The 15,158-nt window shown below is 36.7% G+C and overlaps 1 protein-coding gene across 2 annotated transcripts in view; it reads right to left on the bottom strand.

The window, feature by feature from the left end:
• PTPN1 (protein tyrosine phosphatase non-receptor type 1) overlaps positions 1-14,529 on the bottom strand; it is a 79,190-nt gene extending 64,661 nt beyond the window's left edge. For both annotated transcript variants that reach the window (XM_074210243.1, XM_074210244.1), the window contains exon 1: positions 14,253-14,529. In XM_074210243.1, the coding sequence (XP_074066344.1) occupies positions 14,253-14,309 (57 nt within the window). In that variant the 5' untranslated portion in view covers positions 14,310-14,529. The remainder of the gene's footprint in view (positions 1-14,252) is intronic.
• Between the last annotated feature and the right edge of the window lie 629 nt (positions 14,530-15,158).

Raw genomic sequence — 15,158 nt, 5'->3', positions numbered from 1 at the left:
TAAATTATTTGGAATAATGGGCAAAGAGGAGGTCCCACCAAACTCCTTTTGTGAAACAAATATGATACTGATAAATAAACCAAGAGAAAAAAAATGAAGTTTAGAAAAAAACAGATATCTTATTGTCTGATTTTGTTACCTCTTAGACTTCTCTTCTTTAAGGATATGATTTCTCTCTCACCACACCCAATTTGGATCAAGGTACAACATGGAAACAAAGTAAAGACAGACAGAGTGCTTTCCGTGGGGGGGGGGGAAGCAAGATTGGGGGGGAAAATTGTAAAACTCAATATCTTTAATAAAAATAAATAAAAAAAAGAACGTCATTCCCCAATTGGTAAATGGTCAAAGTATGTGAACAGTTTTTTGATGAAGAAATCAAAGCAATTTATTGTCATTGAAAATAATGCACTAAATCATTATTTGGGAAATGAAAATTAAATGAAATATCATTTTACACCTATCAGATTGTCTAAAATAATAAGATAGAGAAAGTGGCAAATATTGGAGGGGATGTGGAAAAATTGGGACCTTAATTCATTGTTGGTGGGATCTGTGAGCCGAAATAATCATTCTGGAGAGAGATTTGGAATTATGCCCCAAAAGTTATTAACCTGTGTATACCCTTTGACCCAGCAATACCACTATTACGTCTATTTCTCAAAATGACTGGGGAAAATGGAAAAGAACCTACATGTTTTAAATTATTTATAGCAGTTCTCTTTGTGGTGGCAAAGAACTGAAAATTATGGGGATACCCGTGAAATGTGAAATGATTAAATAAATTGTGATATTATGTTTGTGGTGGAATATATTACTCCGATATAAGAAATGATGAGCTCAGTGATTTTAGAAAATCATGGAGAGAACTCCTTGAAATAATGAAAAAAAAATGAGCAGAAACAAAAGAACATTGTATGCAGAAATAACGGTATTATTTTAAGAACTTGGAGCAACCAAGTTATTCTGACTATTGTAAGTACTTAAATTAACCACAAAGACCCTATAAAGGATGTTACAGTTTGAATCCAGAAGAAGAAATGACATAATATGTATTTACACATATACACAGATGTCTAATTGTAGCCATCTCAAAGTTTGTTGGGGGGGGGGGAGAAAGGAAAAAAGTTACACAATGACTGTTGTACATCTGAAAGGAATAGCAAGTTGTACATAATGGATCTGAGATTCAGGTGCAATCTTGTTTTTCTATATCCCATTTTTGTTATGGAAATGCTTGTTTTATTTCTCAAGTTCAGAGTAAATAAAGGAAAAAAGAAGCTTAAGCTAACTTGAATCAAAAGCAAATAAAAGCCCTCTACTCCAGTACACATGCATTTTGTCAAATCTTCATGGCTTTTCTATAACAGGATCTATATAAGTGACTACTGTCAGACACTATTTTTTTTAAGGGTTTTTTTTTTTTGCAAGGCAAATGGGGTTAAGTGGCTTGCCCAAGGCCACACAGCTAGGTAATCTGAACCCAGGTACTCCTGACTCCAGGACCAGTGCTTTATCCACGGCGCCACCTAGCCGCCCCTAGACAGTATTTTCTGAAAGAAAATTATAAATACACGTCGGATGTATTCTCAGATCTTAAGAACATTTACCTTTTAGTACTGATTATTAATAGGATACTGTATTGGGGGCAGCTAGGTGGCACAGGGGGATACAGCACTGACCCTGGAGACCAGAGGACCTGAGTTCAAATTTGGCCACAAGCACTTAACCTAGCTGTGTGACCTTGGGCAAGTCACTTAACCCCATTGCCTCGCAAAAACCAAAAAAAAAAAAATAGGATGCTGTATTGACTAGGCACCCTACCTATGAGGCTCTGATCTGGGGAGTTTTGAGTCAGATTCAATTCTTCTATTTCACATGTATATGGAAAATATTTTACTACACACTTCAAAGTACCAAAAACATTATGGGCTTCTGACACCACTTTGGGGAAGAATGATGCACAAAATTCCAATTTTGTGAAGCCAAACTAGAATATACAACCTGATGTGTCAACAGACTCTTCCTTATCTATTATTCATTCTAACTTCCTGTTCTTAACTAAGATAAACCTACTTCTATGTACTTTAGAAAACTGTCATAAAGAATAAATGAAACAGTATATCCCAGTTTTGACCCTAAATACAACTTAGTGATAATGTCTAATAATTTAATAATTTTAGGTCTATTCCCGACTATACAGAACATTCATATAAATTCTCCACAGTTCTGTCTGATGACAACTCGAGTTTTCTATCTCTTTTACTAGGAACAGTAATCTAATCAATAGTACTACTGCTTCTGGAAAGGGCATAATAAATGAATGTTCAATGGCAGTGAAAAGACAAAAGACAAAAATATTTTCTCTTGGCCACCACTCCTCTATTTATTTTGTCCTCCTTCTCCAATAGAATATAAACTCCTTGAGGACTGAGACTATCAGTCAGTAATTAGTAAATACTCTTTCATTTATTATTTTTGAGCAAAAGATAAATAAATTATGGGGGGGGGACCACTCCTATTTAGTGTCTTTCAATTTCTTTTACCAGTTCACTTATAAAACGACCAATTTAATTTTCAAATTAGCCATCCAAAAACAGCTCATGGAAATAAATTAACATAAGACAAAATACAATTACAGTAAGCTGCCTATGGTGGAAAATATTATAGCAACCCTTTCAAAACATCCTTAAGGGGGCAATGTAAAGAAGATAAATAAACACCTGCATATTTATTTTCCCTGGATTTTGTTGTCAAGATCCCACTTTCCCATGTTTCCTTTTTCTACATCAACTCTATCCCCTCCTTTCTGATTCCTGGTTCCCAACCAAATCCTTTCATTCAATTTCATCAAATAAGCTGTACAAAGAGGATTAACCACTAATATATTTGAGATATTTTTTTGGCATCTTTGATTTTAAAATATTAAGTTGTGAAAGGAAACAGAAAACTAAATCATGGTCAAGAGCTACAACCTGAGAGGAAATTCTAATCTCTTCCAAATTGTAGAAATTACCACAAATAAAGGCAATAGTATCTCTCTAAGCTATGTTGAAGTTTATTATAGTTATTTGAATGAACTGAGAAAAATGAATAGTATCATGTATCGCTTCAATATTCTACTAAACACTATTGAATGCCCTACTATAGACCAATTTATGGTTGTAAACAAATACAAATTAGATGGAAAGGGAATGGGGTTGGTGGGTAGAGAATATAACATAATCTAGTATGAGAATGAGAGGTGTTGCCACAAAATTACTAAACATTTATTCTTAAGTATTTAGAATAAAAAAATTAATTTTAAAAGTAATAAAAATTATGCATACACAAACATATATAAGATAGTTTTTATTATGCAGAATCTGAAAATTTACACCTTTCCAAGATAAAAAGAACTAGGCAACAACAATGTAATTTAACTGAGGCAAGTCATGTGAAATAATTTAAATGTGTCCTACTTTTTAGATCAGAGTAATCATAATGTAATACATTATGTTTCTATTTATCCAGAATTAGGGCATATAGAGTCATTCCCCCCAAGCCCCAAGCCCTCACCCTACTGGTAATGAGTTGTGATGAATGACCTGATTCTTCCTGTGACCAACTAGCATATTTGTTCAAGATGGCTAGTAGAATGTTAGCAAAATAACTTTGTGATTGGAGCAGTGTAGTACAACTGGTCTTTATGTAAAAATATACAATAAAGGGAAAGGGGACATATCTTTGGCCTCACAGATAATATGCTTTAATCAGCTGTACATTATACATTTAGAATTACTGTATAAATGTTTTATTACACTCTGAACACTGAATCTTCTTGCAACCTTACACAATTTAATTTTATCTGGTTTCTAACTTCAACATTTATTTATAGAGACAGCAACAGATTGTGCCATGCAACCATAACTTAGAATGGGGGGAAGGGTGGTGGTAAGGGTGGGGGTTATGAGTGGTCTTTGCTTGTTTAAAAAGTAAAAGTGGTGGGAATGGATAAAGAATGATGACAATCCTTGACAAAATCCTGAGCAAGGAGTTTAACATTAGATTTCTTTCACCATTCCTTTCTCACCAAGGAAATACCCTCAGGTCAGAAGCAGAGCAACTAGAATCAGTATTTCGGGATACCTGAGTTAGATGGTTAGGGTGTCTTTATATGCCTAAGTAAAAGTGCATTTTTCAAAGGCTACAAGAAGTTTTTCTATCTTTTAGAAGTAGCAAGTTGCTAAAGCTCCTCAGACTGCATATTTGCCCAATTTATAACATATAGCAAAAATAATTTTTAACTTGGGCAAGGAATTGTGGAGATTTTTATGCTCTATGTTAAGTTTCAGTGTTTTTTAAAATGTTACAACCTAATTGAAGCTAAAATTAGCTCAAATCATAATCAAATACATTCATTACTACCTAAAAATCAGCCTACAAACTCACACATTAAAGTAACTTACATAAAGGTGAGATGAAAGCTTAACTTTTTAGTTATCTCTAGTTCTACCACTTTTGTTTTTAGAAAGAGATTGGCACTAATGTGACTAAAGCTTACTCTACATCAAAAAAATGTAGAAGAGAACAGTTGTTTTGGCTCATAAGCCAAAAAAAGTATGTCCTGTGTAAAACTTAAGTAGTGAGAATATTAACTATTTCTGGTAATTTTAGTTGTTCAACAAGACCCATAAAAATTGATAACTTATTTTTGCCCCAATTCTTTTTCAAATCAATTTATTTTTCTTTTTCCCCCTTATTCTCTACTCTCAACTCTAATGTGTAAATATATAAGTCTATTGTTAACAACCATGGAATAACTTACAGGAGAAAATTAAGCTTTAATTGTCTTTCATAAACTTGAATTATCTCAGGAAATATTTAATTAGACTTCAAAGACCTTCAACTTCCTCTGTGTAGGCACTCCTACTAAGGCAGATCACAGAAGAGTTTTATAAATCACTGTACTCTGAAAAGTCATTACACCTGTATGTAACCTATCCTCTGGTGATTAGTTTATAAATTGTAGCAAATGAGTATTATGACTATTATTGTAGAGACCTACAAAATTATCAGTTCTCTGAATTAACAAGAATTGTGTGCATATTTTAAAGAATCAAGGTCATAAACTTTTTTCATAAAAGGGTCTTCAGGAGAGTCCTAAGATATAAGTGGTAAAAGTATTATTGGAAGTTAAGAAAGCAATGGAAGGAGAACAATGAATTATTATTAGGGAAAGAAGCATGTGGAATAGTAATATGGATAAGAACTGAACCTGTGATTTCATCAATATGGGGAACTCCTAGATGAGGAAATTCCCTTTACCATTGCAGGCTGGCAAAGTGCCTGAAATTTCCTGGCAAAAATGAGAGTTGCCCAGAACACTGAGAGGTTAAGTGACTTGCCAGGGTCATGAAGTCAGCAAGGCAAAGGTGGGTCTTAAAGGCCAATTCTTGCTGAGTCAGCTCTCTAAGCCACTATACAATACAAAAAAAAAAAAAGGTAATTTGTAATATAAACATAATAAAGTGTATAGTCCTTGGTACTATTAGTAAAAAAGTTAAACTAGATGAGATATGAGGAACCACACAGAAAAATTTGGAAAAGGATAATATTATAGCCCCCCCCCCCCCAAATAAGCTACATGTTACAACTTAACATGGGGCAGCTAGATGATGTAGTAGAGGAAAGCACTGGACCCAGGGTCAGGAAGATTTATTTATTTGTTTATTTATTTATTTATATTTTTTTTTAGGGTTTTGCAAGGCAAATGGGGTTAAGTGGCTTGCCCAAGGCCACACAGCTAGATAATTATTATTAAGTGTCTGAGGCCAGATTTGAACACAGGTACTCCTGACTCCAGGGCCGGTGCTCCATCCACTGCGCCACCTAGCTGCCCCCAGGAAGATTTATCTTAATGAGTTCAAAACTGGTCTCAGACACTTATTAGATGGTGTGACTCAGGGTAAGTCACTTAACCCTCAGTTCCTTCATTGTAAAATGATCTGGACAAAAAAATGGCAAACCTCTCCAGTATCTTTACCAAGAAAACCCCAAATGGAATCATAAAGAGTTGAATACAACTGAAATGACTGCACAACAACATAGCTTAATATTGCTAAGTGTTGACAAATTCTAGAATATTGCCAAAGTAGCTGTGGAACAATTGAGTACTAGGCAACCATGAGCAAACTACTTGGTATCCCTAGTCCACAACAGAAATCTTGTTTGATTCTATAATAGCTTATCCATTGGGCCTGCTATGATTAAAATCTCCATCCTAGCATGGAAGAACCTACAAATCTGCCTTGGGTCTGGTTGGAGGAAACATCACATTCCAGAAGCCCTACTCCATGGGGTTAAGATCATCATAAAAGCTTTTGCTTTAGGGCAGCTAGGTGGCACAGTCTTTAGAGCACTGGCCCTGGAATCAGGAGGACCTGAGTTCAAATCTACCCTCAGACACTTAATGAACCTGGGCAAATCACTCTTAAGCCCACTGCCTTAAATAAATAAAATTTTTAAAAAAGTTTTTTGCTTCTTAAAAGTTACATGAGGGGCAGCTAGGTGGCGTAGTGGATAAAGCACCGGCCCTGGAGTCAGGAGTACCTGAGTTCAAATCAGGTCTCAGACACTTAATAATTACCTAGCTGTGTGGCCTTCGGCAAGCCACTTAACCCCATTTGCCTTGCAAAAAAAAAAAAAAAACCTAACAAAAAAAAGCCAAATATTGCTAACAACTAACATACTTTCTGATTCTGTGAAGATACATTAAGAGCTGATTTACTCTCCCAATAATTAAAAATGATTTTTTTGGCCTCAAGAATACTGTAGATATTTAGAATAATATATCTACTTTCTTTTAAGCGATGTAAGACAGGATATACCTCATGTAAAATTTGAGAAAAATAAAATCCCCAAAACTTTAGCAGAAGCTATTAAAAGACTGAATTTAATACTCTATAATTCATAAGCAATACAAAATAAGGACATTAGCAGTAAAACAGAAATTCTGGTCAAAATTTTAGCATTAATATTATAAAAAGGTAGTAAAAATTCATAAATTAATATATCAATTAAAGAAATTGACATTCTAAAAACCATTTAAATTCTTTTCTTAAAATTTTATTTATTTAAGGCAATGGGGTTAAATGACTTGCCCAAGGTCACATACCTAGGTAATTATTAAGTGTCTGATGCTATATTTGAACTCAAGTCCTCCTGACTCCAGAGCCTTTGCTCTATCTCCTGCACCACCAAGCTGCCACCTAGCTGGCCCCTAAGTAGCAGTTAAAAATTTTAAAGTCACTGGTTCTGGAAACCCAGTGGAAGTCACCCACTGAAGATACAACCTATTAACTTGTCCTTAAAAATAGATGTCTTTCCTTCTACACCATAGATAAGAAATTTCTCTTCTTTGAAAGAGACATCAACTGAAATGAGAAAGCATATATAATATAGAAATACACAGAATCTCAGCTTTATTTCAAGAAAGGTATTTTCTGATTTTACCGATACTCTCAGTGAGCTAATTCCCTTTACCAACATTAAGTCAGCACCTTCTTTGCATTTCTATTACATTTGCATAAAATGCTGAGGTCCTTGCCAGGACAATAATTATGACAGAAATGGATCTTTAACAGTTCTCTATGCACTGTACTACTGAATTTCTTTACTTCATAGTAAGTTAAGGACCTATCTACATCCTCAGTTACTGTATATCAGGAACATTAACAAACTGATATATAAATAAGAGACTTAAAAGTTTATACCCCTGACTAAACAGTGGGGTATTATTGACCTCCTATCAAATCCTAAGAACTGGTGAACTTCATATGCCAGGAGATTCTTTACCCTGTAGGCCTTAATCTATTAGATGAGATTTTTCTGAAGAATTAAATTTTATCCATATTATCTATCACTGGATGACTGGAAAATCAAACTCTCATTTTTGTAGGTTAGATTTTTACCAAATATCACAATCACATGGAATTGAAAACAGAATTGCTTTCATGCAAAGAGACTCATTATAATAACTGCAGTGAGCCTTGTGCAGTTACTCCCTGACAACCAAAAAACTTTGGATTTTTAAGTGACATTAGAAGTAAAGGCTTTCCATGGGGAATAACTTGCTCTACTACCAGAACAATCCAAGAGAATGATCTTTAATAGGCACTTATTAGGAACTGATCTTTATTTGCAAAAATATGTTCTTCAGATTAATTTTACGTCAAATGACAGCTTTTCCCAAAATTACAAAGTAAATTTACTGTTCTTTAAGTACCTAGCAGATGTCTTTGGTAAATTCTGAAGAATCAGTTCCTCAATCTTTTACAGGAAAAGCCACTCAGATTCTACACAGACACAGGTCATGCATACAAGTTTATCTAAGTGATGCTGCTTGCTCATGTTACTAAAACTAATTTACTGAAAGGGATAATGAACCATATTTGTTTAGAAACTTTTTGCAAAAATAAAAAAATATAAAAAATAAGTTCTGAGTACTAGAATAAACCTAAGCACCTCCTAAAGAAGACAAATACGGTTTCAATTCTGCAAGGATTGTTTCAGGGCCCTTACAGTGTACCATATATCCCTAAACAGAGGAACTTAAGAGCTCAGTTCTGGGCAAAGTAATCTAACACCTCACTTTACAAATAAGGAAATGGGGCCTCAAGAAAGGAAGTTAGTTACCCCAAGTTCACATGTTAATTACCGGCAGGGATAGAACTAGAAGTCAAGCTTCCCAATTCCAAATCCAGTGTCCTTTTCATTGATTCATTCCAGTGAATATTTTAAATACATCACTATGCTACCTGCTGGGGGAAATAAGATGGAATGGAACCCAGTCTCTGTTTCCCATTGTACATCAAAGAAACAAACACAAATTGCTTTAATAGATAATATTACACAGGTGCCTAAGAAAGCTACAAAGTGCTTCCTGAAGTCCAATTTCAGTTATTCTTTTTACATTATCATCTTGAATATACTTAAGATTGTACTCCTCTACTGATTCATAAGGTTATTTATTCTAAGGATCCAGAAATGTTTCTCAAATCATTGTTTTGTGAAAGCACAGGCTTTGGAATGTTAAGGTATATCTACTTTTTGGAGATACAGATAGATTTAACACCAGTAATTCAATAAATATTTTAAGTCTACTATGTGCATAGCCCTGTAGCACATTGAGACCAAATCTAAAAATAACATCATAAAGTCACAGCATGATTCAGAAGTTGATAAAAAAGACTGAGATGTTCCACTTCCCATGTGACAGTTAAATTCATCACAAGCCAAGTATAAATTTGCTGATGGTTTCTATGAAACAAAACAAGCAATTCAAATTTTCAATCTCTACTGCATATACAAAAGTTCTTTAAAAAAAAAATCAACATTATATATTTTTGTATCCTCCACAGAATCTCACACAATATAAGTGCCCATTAAATTTGTGAATGCTAAATGAAAAATAGGACATGAGATTTTCTTTTTCACCCAAAGAGGAAAAAAAAAAGTTACTCTGTGAAATAACCCTCCTAGAAAAATACAATTGCAAAAAATAAGAGGTTCTGAGTTCTAGTATTGACTCTGCCAATATTATGGGTGGTTACCCACTTCTCTTTCTGGGCCTGTTTCCTGATCCAAAGTACTAAAGAAGTGGGGCTGAGAACTAGATTGCTGCTGACAATGCTGACACAACCTCTGCCAAGTTACTTAATCTCTCTAGGTTTGAGTTTTTTCCATCTGTAAAAATGAAGGGCTGAACAAGAGAACCTATATGTCTACATTAGTTCTAAATCTAGAACTCTAATATCTCTGCTAGCTCTGAACTCATAATAAATTAGGATGTAGGAACACGTTACATTGTGTCACTACTTCTTTACCAGGGTGAAGATCTAACATTCAGGCTCTAATACTGCTAAAGACTGTACAGATGTTGCCTGAAAATCTTAAATTTGATATTATAAAGTACATTTTTTTCTTAAAATCAAATCAACTCTTATTACCAACATCACTGAACATATCACAGTAATGGAATTTGTGCAACCTACTTGCTGAAACTAATTAGTGTAAACTCTGAAGCAATTTAACAGGATTATAAGGAGAATGCCAGAGGTTTATGTTTCCACAAAAACAGAAATGACTCAATACACACACTTACTTGTGTCATATCTTTTGTAGCCTATAGTGAGTAGTGTCAAAATAGGAAAGGGAAAATCTCATATACTATATTAGACAGGAAAGCACTTTATATATCTAAAACCTTTAATGGACGTTTCTGTTTCTTTGCTTTTAAATATGCAGTCAAATAAGTCAAGAGCATTATTATGGGGCTTAAGAGGCTTCATATTAAAAAGAAAAACATGGGTGAGGGGGGTTAGGGAAAGTAGGACAACATCATAACTGAAAATGATTTTCATAAACATTGTCCTCTGAATGCTTCTAAGGAGCCACCGGCAGAAGTTGCTTACTTTCAAATGTACCAAGGCATTCATTCCTATAAATATGCCAATGATGTCAACTGAATAAAGGCACTAAGTTATTCTCCCCTCCACTGTATCTGCTGGTGCTTCCAGTTAGCTCAAATTCTGTTGATTAGAAGTGTTGATGCCATCTTCAAAGTTAGGGACAACTAAAATTCTTATTTTGTTCTAGTCTAAATATCATTTAGAATTCATAAGTCACTGAAGATGATTAGAACATCCTATTTTATTCATTTTCTTTTTATTTCTTTTTTTAATAGAATGACAAATGTCATATTGTGTAGACTCTTTTCTGTTCACTCCCCAAAATACTACTTTCTTTTCTTTAAACAAACAGTATCATAAAGTTTTAATATCTCATTCCACTGGAGTTTCACATGCCAGATGCACATAATAGCATCAAGAAATTTTAGTGAGACACTAACATATGGTTTTGTTAACAGTTAAATCAGTCATAAGGGCAGCTAGGTGGCGCAGTGGATAGAGTGTACTTGGACTAAAGTAAGGCTGGCTTATTTCTCTGAGTTCATATATGACCTCAGATACATACTAGCTGTGTGATCCTGAGCAAGTCAAGTGACCTGTTTGTCTCAGTTTCCTCATCTGTAAAATGACTTGGAGAAGAAAATGGCAAAACAGGATCTTTGCCAAGAAAACCCCAAATGGGATCATGAAGAAGTGGACACAACTAAGATAAAGATTTTGAACTGAAAATCAGTCATTGACTCTCCTACACATAGTTAGTCTGCTATCTGGATGACCTTGCCTAGAATGTGCAATAAATTCTGTCTTTAAGACACTTGTTATTTTTTAAAAAAACACTAAACTGAAATAACCATTTCATTACTCTACAAGGTGTATATGCACTATATCTTACTGGATATCTTTTTTACTAATTGTTTATTCCTTCAAGACCTTCTCTACCTTTCTTCAACTCATATTCCAAGACCAATGTTTCTTTTCCTATTTGAACTTCCCTAGTCTTGCCAATTCAATCACCCTAGGGATGGAACAAAATGCATAGTATTTTCTGAATGTGATATAATTCCTTAAATGCTAAAGAATCAATTTTAAACATTGCCTAAATATGCTAGTTATCAACAAGGTAATTGTTTAGTGTGAATGCTTATCGATTATCTGTACTGTTGTTCAACTTTTAAAATTCCAAAGCACTATTTACACTCTACCAAATTGAACTAGCACAAGATTGTTGCTTGAATATAGCCAAAGCAAGAGTTCTCTGTCACATTAGTCTGAATCCAAAGAAAAACTACTTCCTATTTTACTGTTAGTCCTTTTTTCCGTTCTCTGTTTTTGTTCTTTAGTAGAAAATCTGTTTTGTTTTTTGGTGAGGAATACAACAATGTTACCAAATCTTAACAGTAAGATAGTGTACTTACTTATAAAACTAAAAATTAACCAAACACCTTTTCAAAAACCAACAGAAGCATGCTGCTTTGTTCAGACCCATAATTTCATTAGATTAGGGAACTTCCATCATGAAAATTTCTTCCACCAGTATAGATAAGCATCCACCTGCAATTTGTGGGCTAAAATGATTTCTGGTGCATAGTGATTTGTTTGGGGTTTTACACAATTAGTATGTGTAAGGTCAGATTTAATCTTCCTGACTCAAAAGCCCAGCTTCACTAATATGCCAGACTGCCTTTCACATGCACTAATGAGCATTATAGAATAAGAATATACTGCCACAAAAATCTGAAATCCCTTGATTCTCCAATAACTGTTAGCAAATGCTCTTTTCTTGGGAAAATAATCAAAGTCAGTAAATATATAAAGACAAAAAATTGCCGACTCAGTTAAGATTCAAAAGATCAGCTCCATCTTCTTTTGGAAACATCCTAGCATTTCCTAAAACAACACTTTAAAGGCTTGGTTTTATAATAAAAAAACAACTTAACAGTTTGCAGTGGAGAAAAATTTCAAATTTTCAGGACAGTAAAAGTAAATGTAAGAGAGGAGACTGCTTTTTTAAGAGCATAGAAACCATCCCCAGCAATGCAAACTGGCTGGACAATCTTGATTTTAAAGCAATCATATGTAATTCTGCTAGAAGAAATATGACAACACTTTTTTAAGGGGCTAGCATGGTTAATCTTTAATATTTCCACTTTGGGGTATATAAAGTCAAGCTTTCCTTCTAAGTTAGCTAGCTAGCATCTCTACTTAAACTTCAGGGGAAAATTTGGAATTTAAGATACTATGGTCTGAGACAGGAAGAGTTCAACTATAAAAACAAATTCACTTGTATTCATACATGCAACTACAAACTTTAGTTACTTTTTAGAAGCAAGAGTTTTACTGTAGTCCTCCTCTTATTAAAAACATCCTCCAGAAATTGTCAATAAAAATGAATTTTGTTATCTTACAAATATAATAGACAAAGAAATCTAAATTTGACATGTTGAATATCAGAGATTACAACAGCTTGGCAAAATATAAACTCAAGTTCATGAATACTGTATATTTCAAGGACCAAACAAAAAAAATATATCAAATAAGACAGCTGAAACAAATCAGAATAAAAGCTCTACACTGCCCAAAAGCTTTTTTTATCAGTCACTAACAGCTTAAAAATTTTTTTCAAAAAGAGGATTTCAAAATAGATTTTAAAACCCTAGCAGTGGAATATAAATTTTTTTTAAAATTTAAGTTCAAATAAATAAAGATTAACTGAACCTCAGTTTCCTCCTTTACAAAAAGGGTCAAAACCCCTCTTTACTTTGTATCATGCTAGGATAACATTTTGAATATTAACAAAATGTTATTTTAGCATATAATACATGATTACATTAAATAATAAGCACACATTTAGTGGTAAAACTATCTCTTTTTATATTCTTAACCTAATACAATTTCTCACAATTTCACTGATATACCACCATATCCGAAGCGGGTCATACAAGACAAGATCTCAGCAGAACTAACCAATTATAAGATACCGAGCCTTACAGATGTGTAACTCATCCTCATTTGGTGTAGATTAGAGTAATTTCTATTTTTCTTTTTCCTCCTTTATCATCCTTGTCTGTTAAGGCAAGTGATGTCAAAAATTACGGCACCAACAGGCCACCTCTATGTACCCTAATAGGAAAGAGTTCTGTCATCTTTGAGTCAAATCTTTGAAGAGATGGTGAAAAGGGGAGGTAAAGAGAAAACTGATGATTTATCTTATTTCCGGAAGACAATAATGGAAAAAGCACCCTGGCATCCAAACCTTTTCCTGAAACTGGGGGTGAATCAATCCCGGGGGACAAAGAATGAGTGTCTAGAACATGGGGTCGGGGAAGATGAGATTTGAAGGTGGAGATCATTTTCTACCGATGAGAAATCCGAGGCCTAAAGGGGCTTTTCGTAAAGATTGTACGTAGCCACCCCAAAGAGGAGTGAGGGGCCACACAGAACCCTATTTTACAGTTAAAGAGAGCGGATCTGGAAGGTTAACCTTAGGGACAAAGGGGCGCCTCACGAGGCTGGCTAGGTCCTGGTGGGGGGAAGAGAGCGCTTGCCTCCAAGAACAAAAAAAGGGGGATGGGGCGCCGGGGTGGCCCTGTCAGGGTTTGCTGGGGGGGGGGGAAATGAAATTCTCTCTAGTCCGATGTGAAGCCGGAAAAAGTAAGGAGCTGGGGGAGAAGGGAACGGGGGAAGCCCTTCCGGGGTCCGTGTCTGCTCCCCGCAGCATCCCCGGGCCGAGAGCGGGCGAGGAGGCTACCGAGGCCTAACGGAGCCCGAGGAGCCAGTGCCCCGGGGTCGGCGCTCCCGCACCTGGTAAATGGCCGCCCAGCTGCCGGCCTCGTCGATCTGGTTGAACTCCTTCTCCATCTCCAGGACGTCCAGGCTGGCGGGTGTGGCTTGGCCCTTCTTTCCCGCCGGTCCGTCTTCCCCGCCGCTGGCGCCGCCGCCCTCCACCGCCTCCTCCAGCTCTGGTGCCGCCCTCCCCGCCACCTCAGTCCCTCCTCAGCCCTCGGCCCCCGGGAACCGGCCGCCGCCGCCGCCTCCTCAACCACCGCTGTGGAATCTTCTCATGTCAACCCGGCAGCCGGAAGTACGCACCGCGCCTGCCTCAGGCCCCGCCCCGGGCCTTTGGCCAATCCTCGCGGGGGACTTCCGAGGGAGGCGGGGCCTGAGCAGGGCCCGGAGGGTGGGGGGAGCGCTTCCCTTCCTGCCTCCGGGCGGCGCTTCCGCCAGGTCCCGCGAGACGTCGCGTTCCAGCGCCCGCTCCCCACGCCGTGGTCCTCGGCTCGCCTGCTGGCTTCTGATCGCGCGCTCTGTTGCCTAGACGACCCCCCGGGGGCCTTCTGGCCCCAGTCTGATCTTGGCGCGGGCCCCAGCGTGTGGGCTGAGGGACTGGGTGCCAAACATGGAAGCCAAGGTTCAAGCCCTGGCACAGCCCCCTGACTCACGGGGTGACCTTGACGTGAGTCACGTGCCCTCCCACTCTCCCAGCCTCAGTTTCCCAAGGTGTAAAAGAGAGATCGGCCCCCAGACCCATTCCTCCAAGAGCATCTGCGGGAAAATTAGGTCATATACCCGTCAACTATTGCTAAGTTATTTTTTTTTAAAAGAGAAGAGAAACTGGATGTAGGTTGCTAAGCAGCGAATTTGGAGGGGCGAGACCCAGAAGACCTGCTTTCTAGTTATATCCTGGCTGCCAACTAGCTGTGTGACTCT

Source organism: Macrotis lagotis, chromosome 1, assembly GCF_037893015.1.
Source record: "Macrotis lagotis isolate mMagLag1 chromosome 1, bilby.v1.9.chrom.fasta, whole genome shotgun sequence".
Lineage (NCBI taxonomy): Eukaryota > Metazoa > Chordata > Mammalia > Peramelemorphia > Peramelidae > Macrotis > Macrotis lagotis.
Note: the sequence above shows the minus strand (reverse complement) of the source record. Positions and strands in the feature narration are given on the sequence as shown.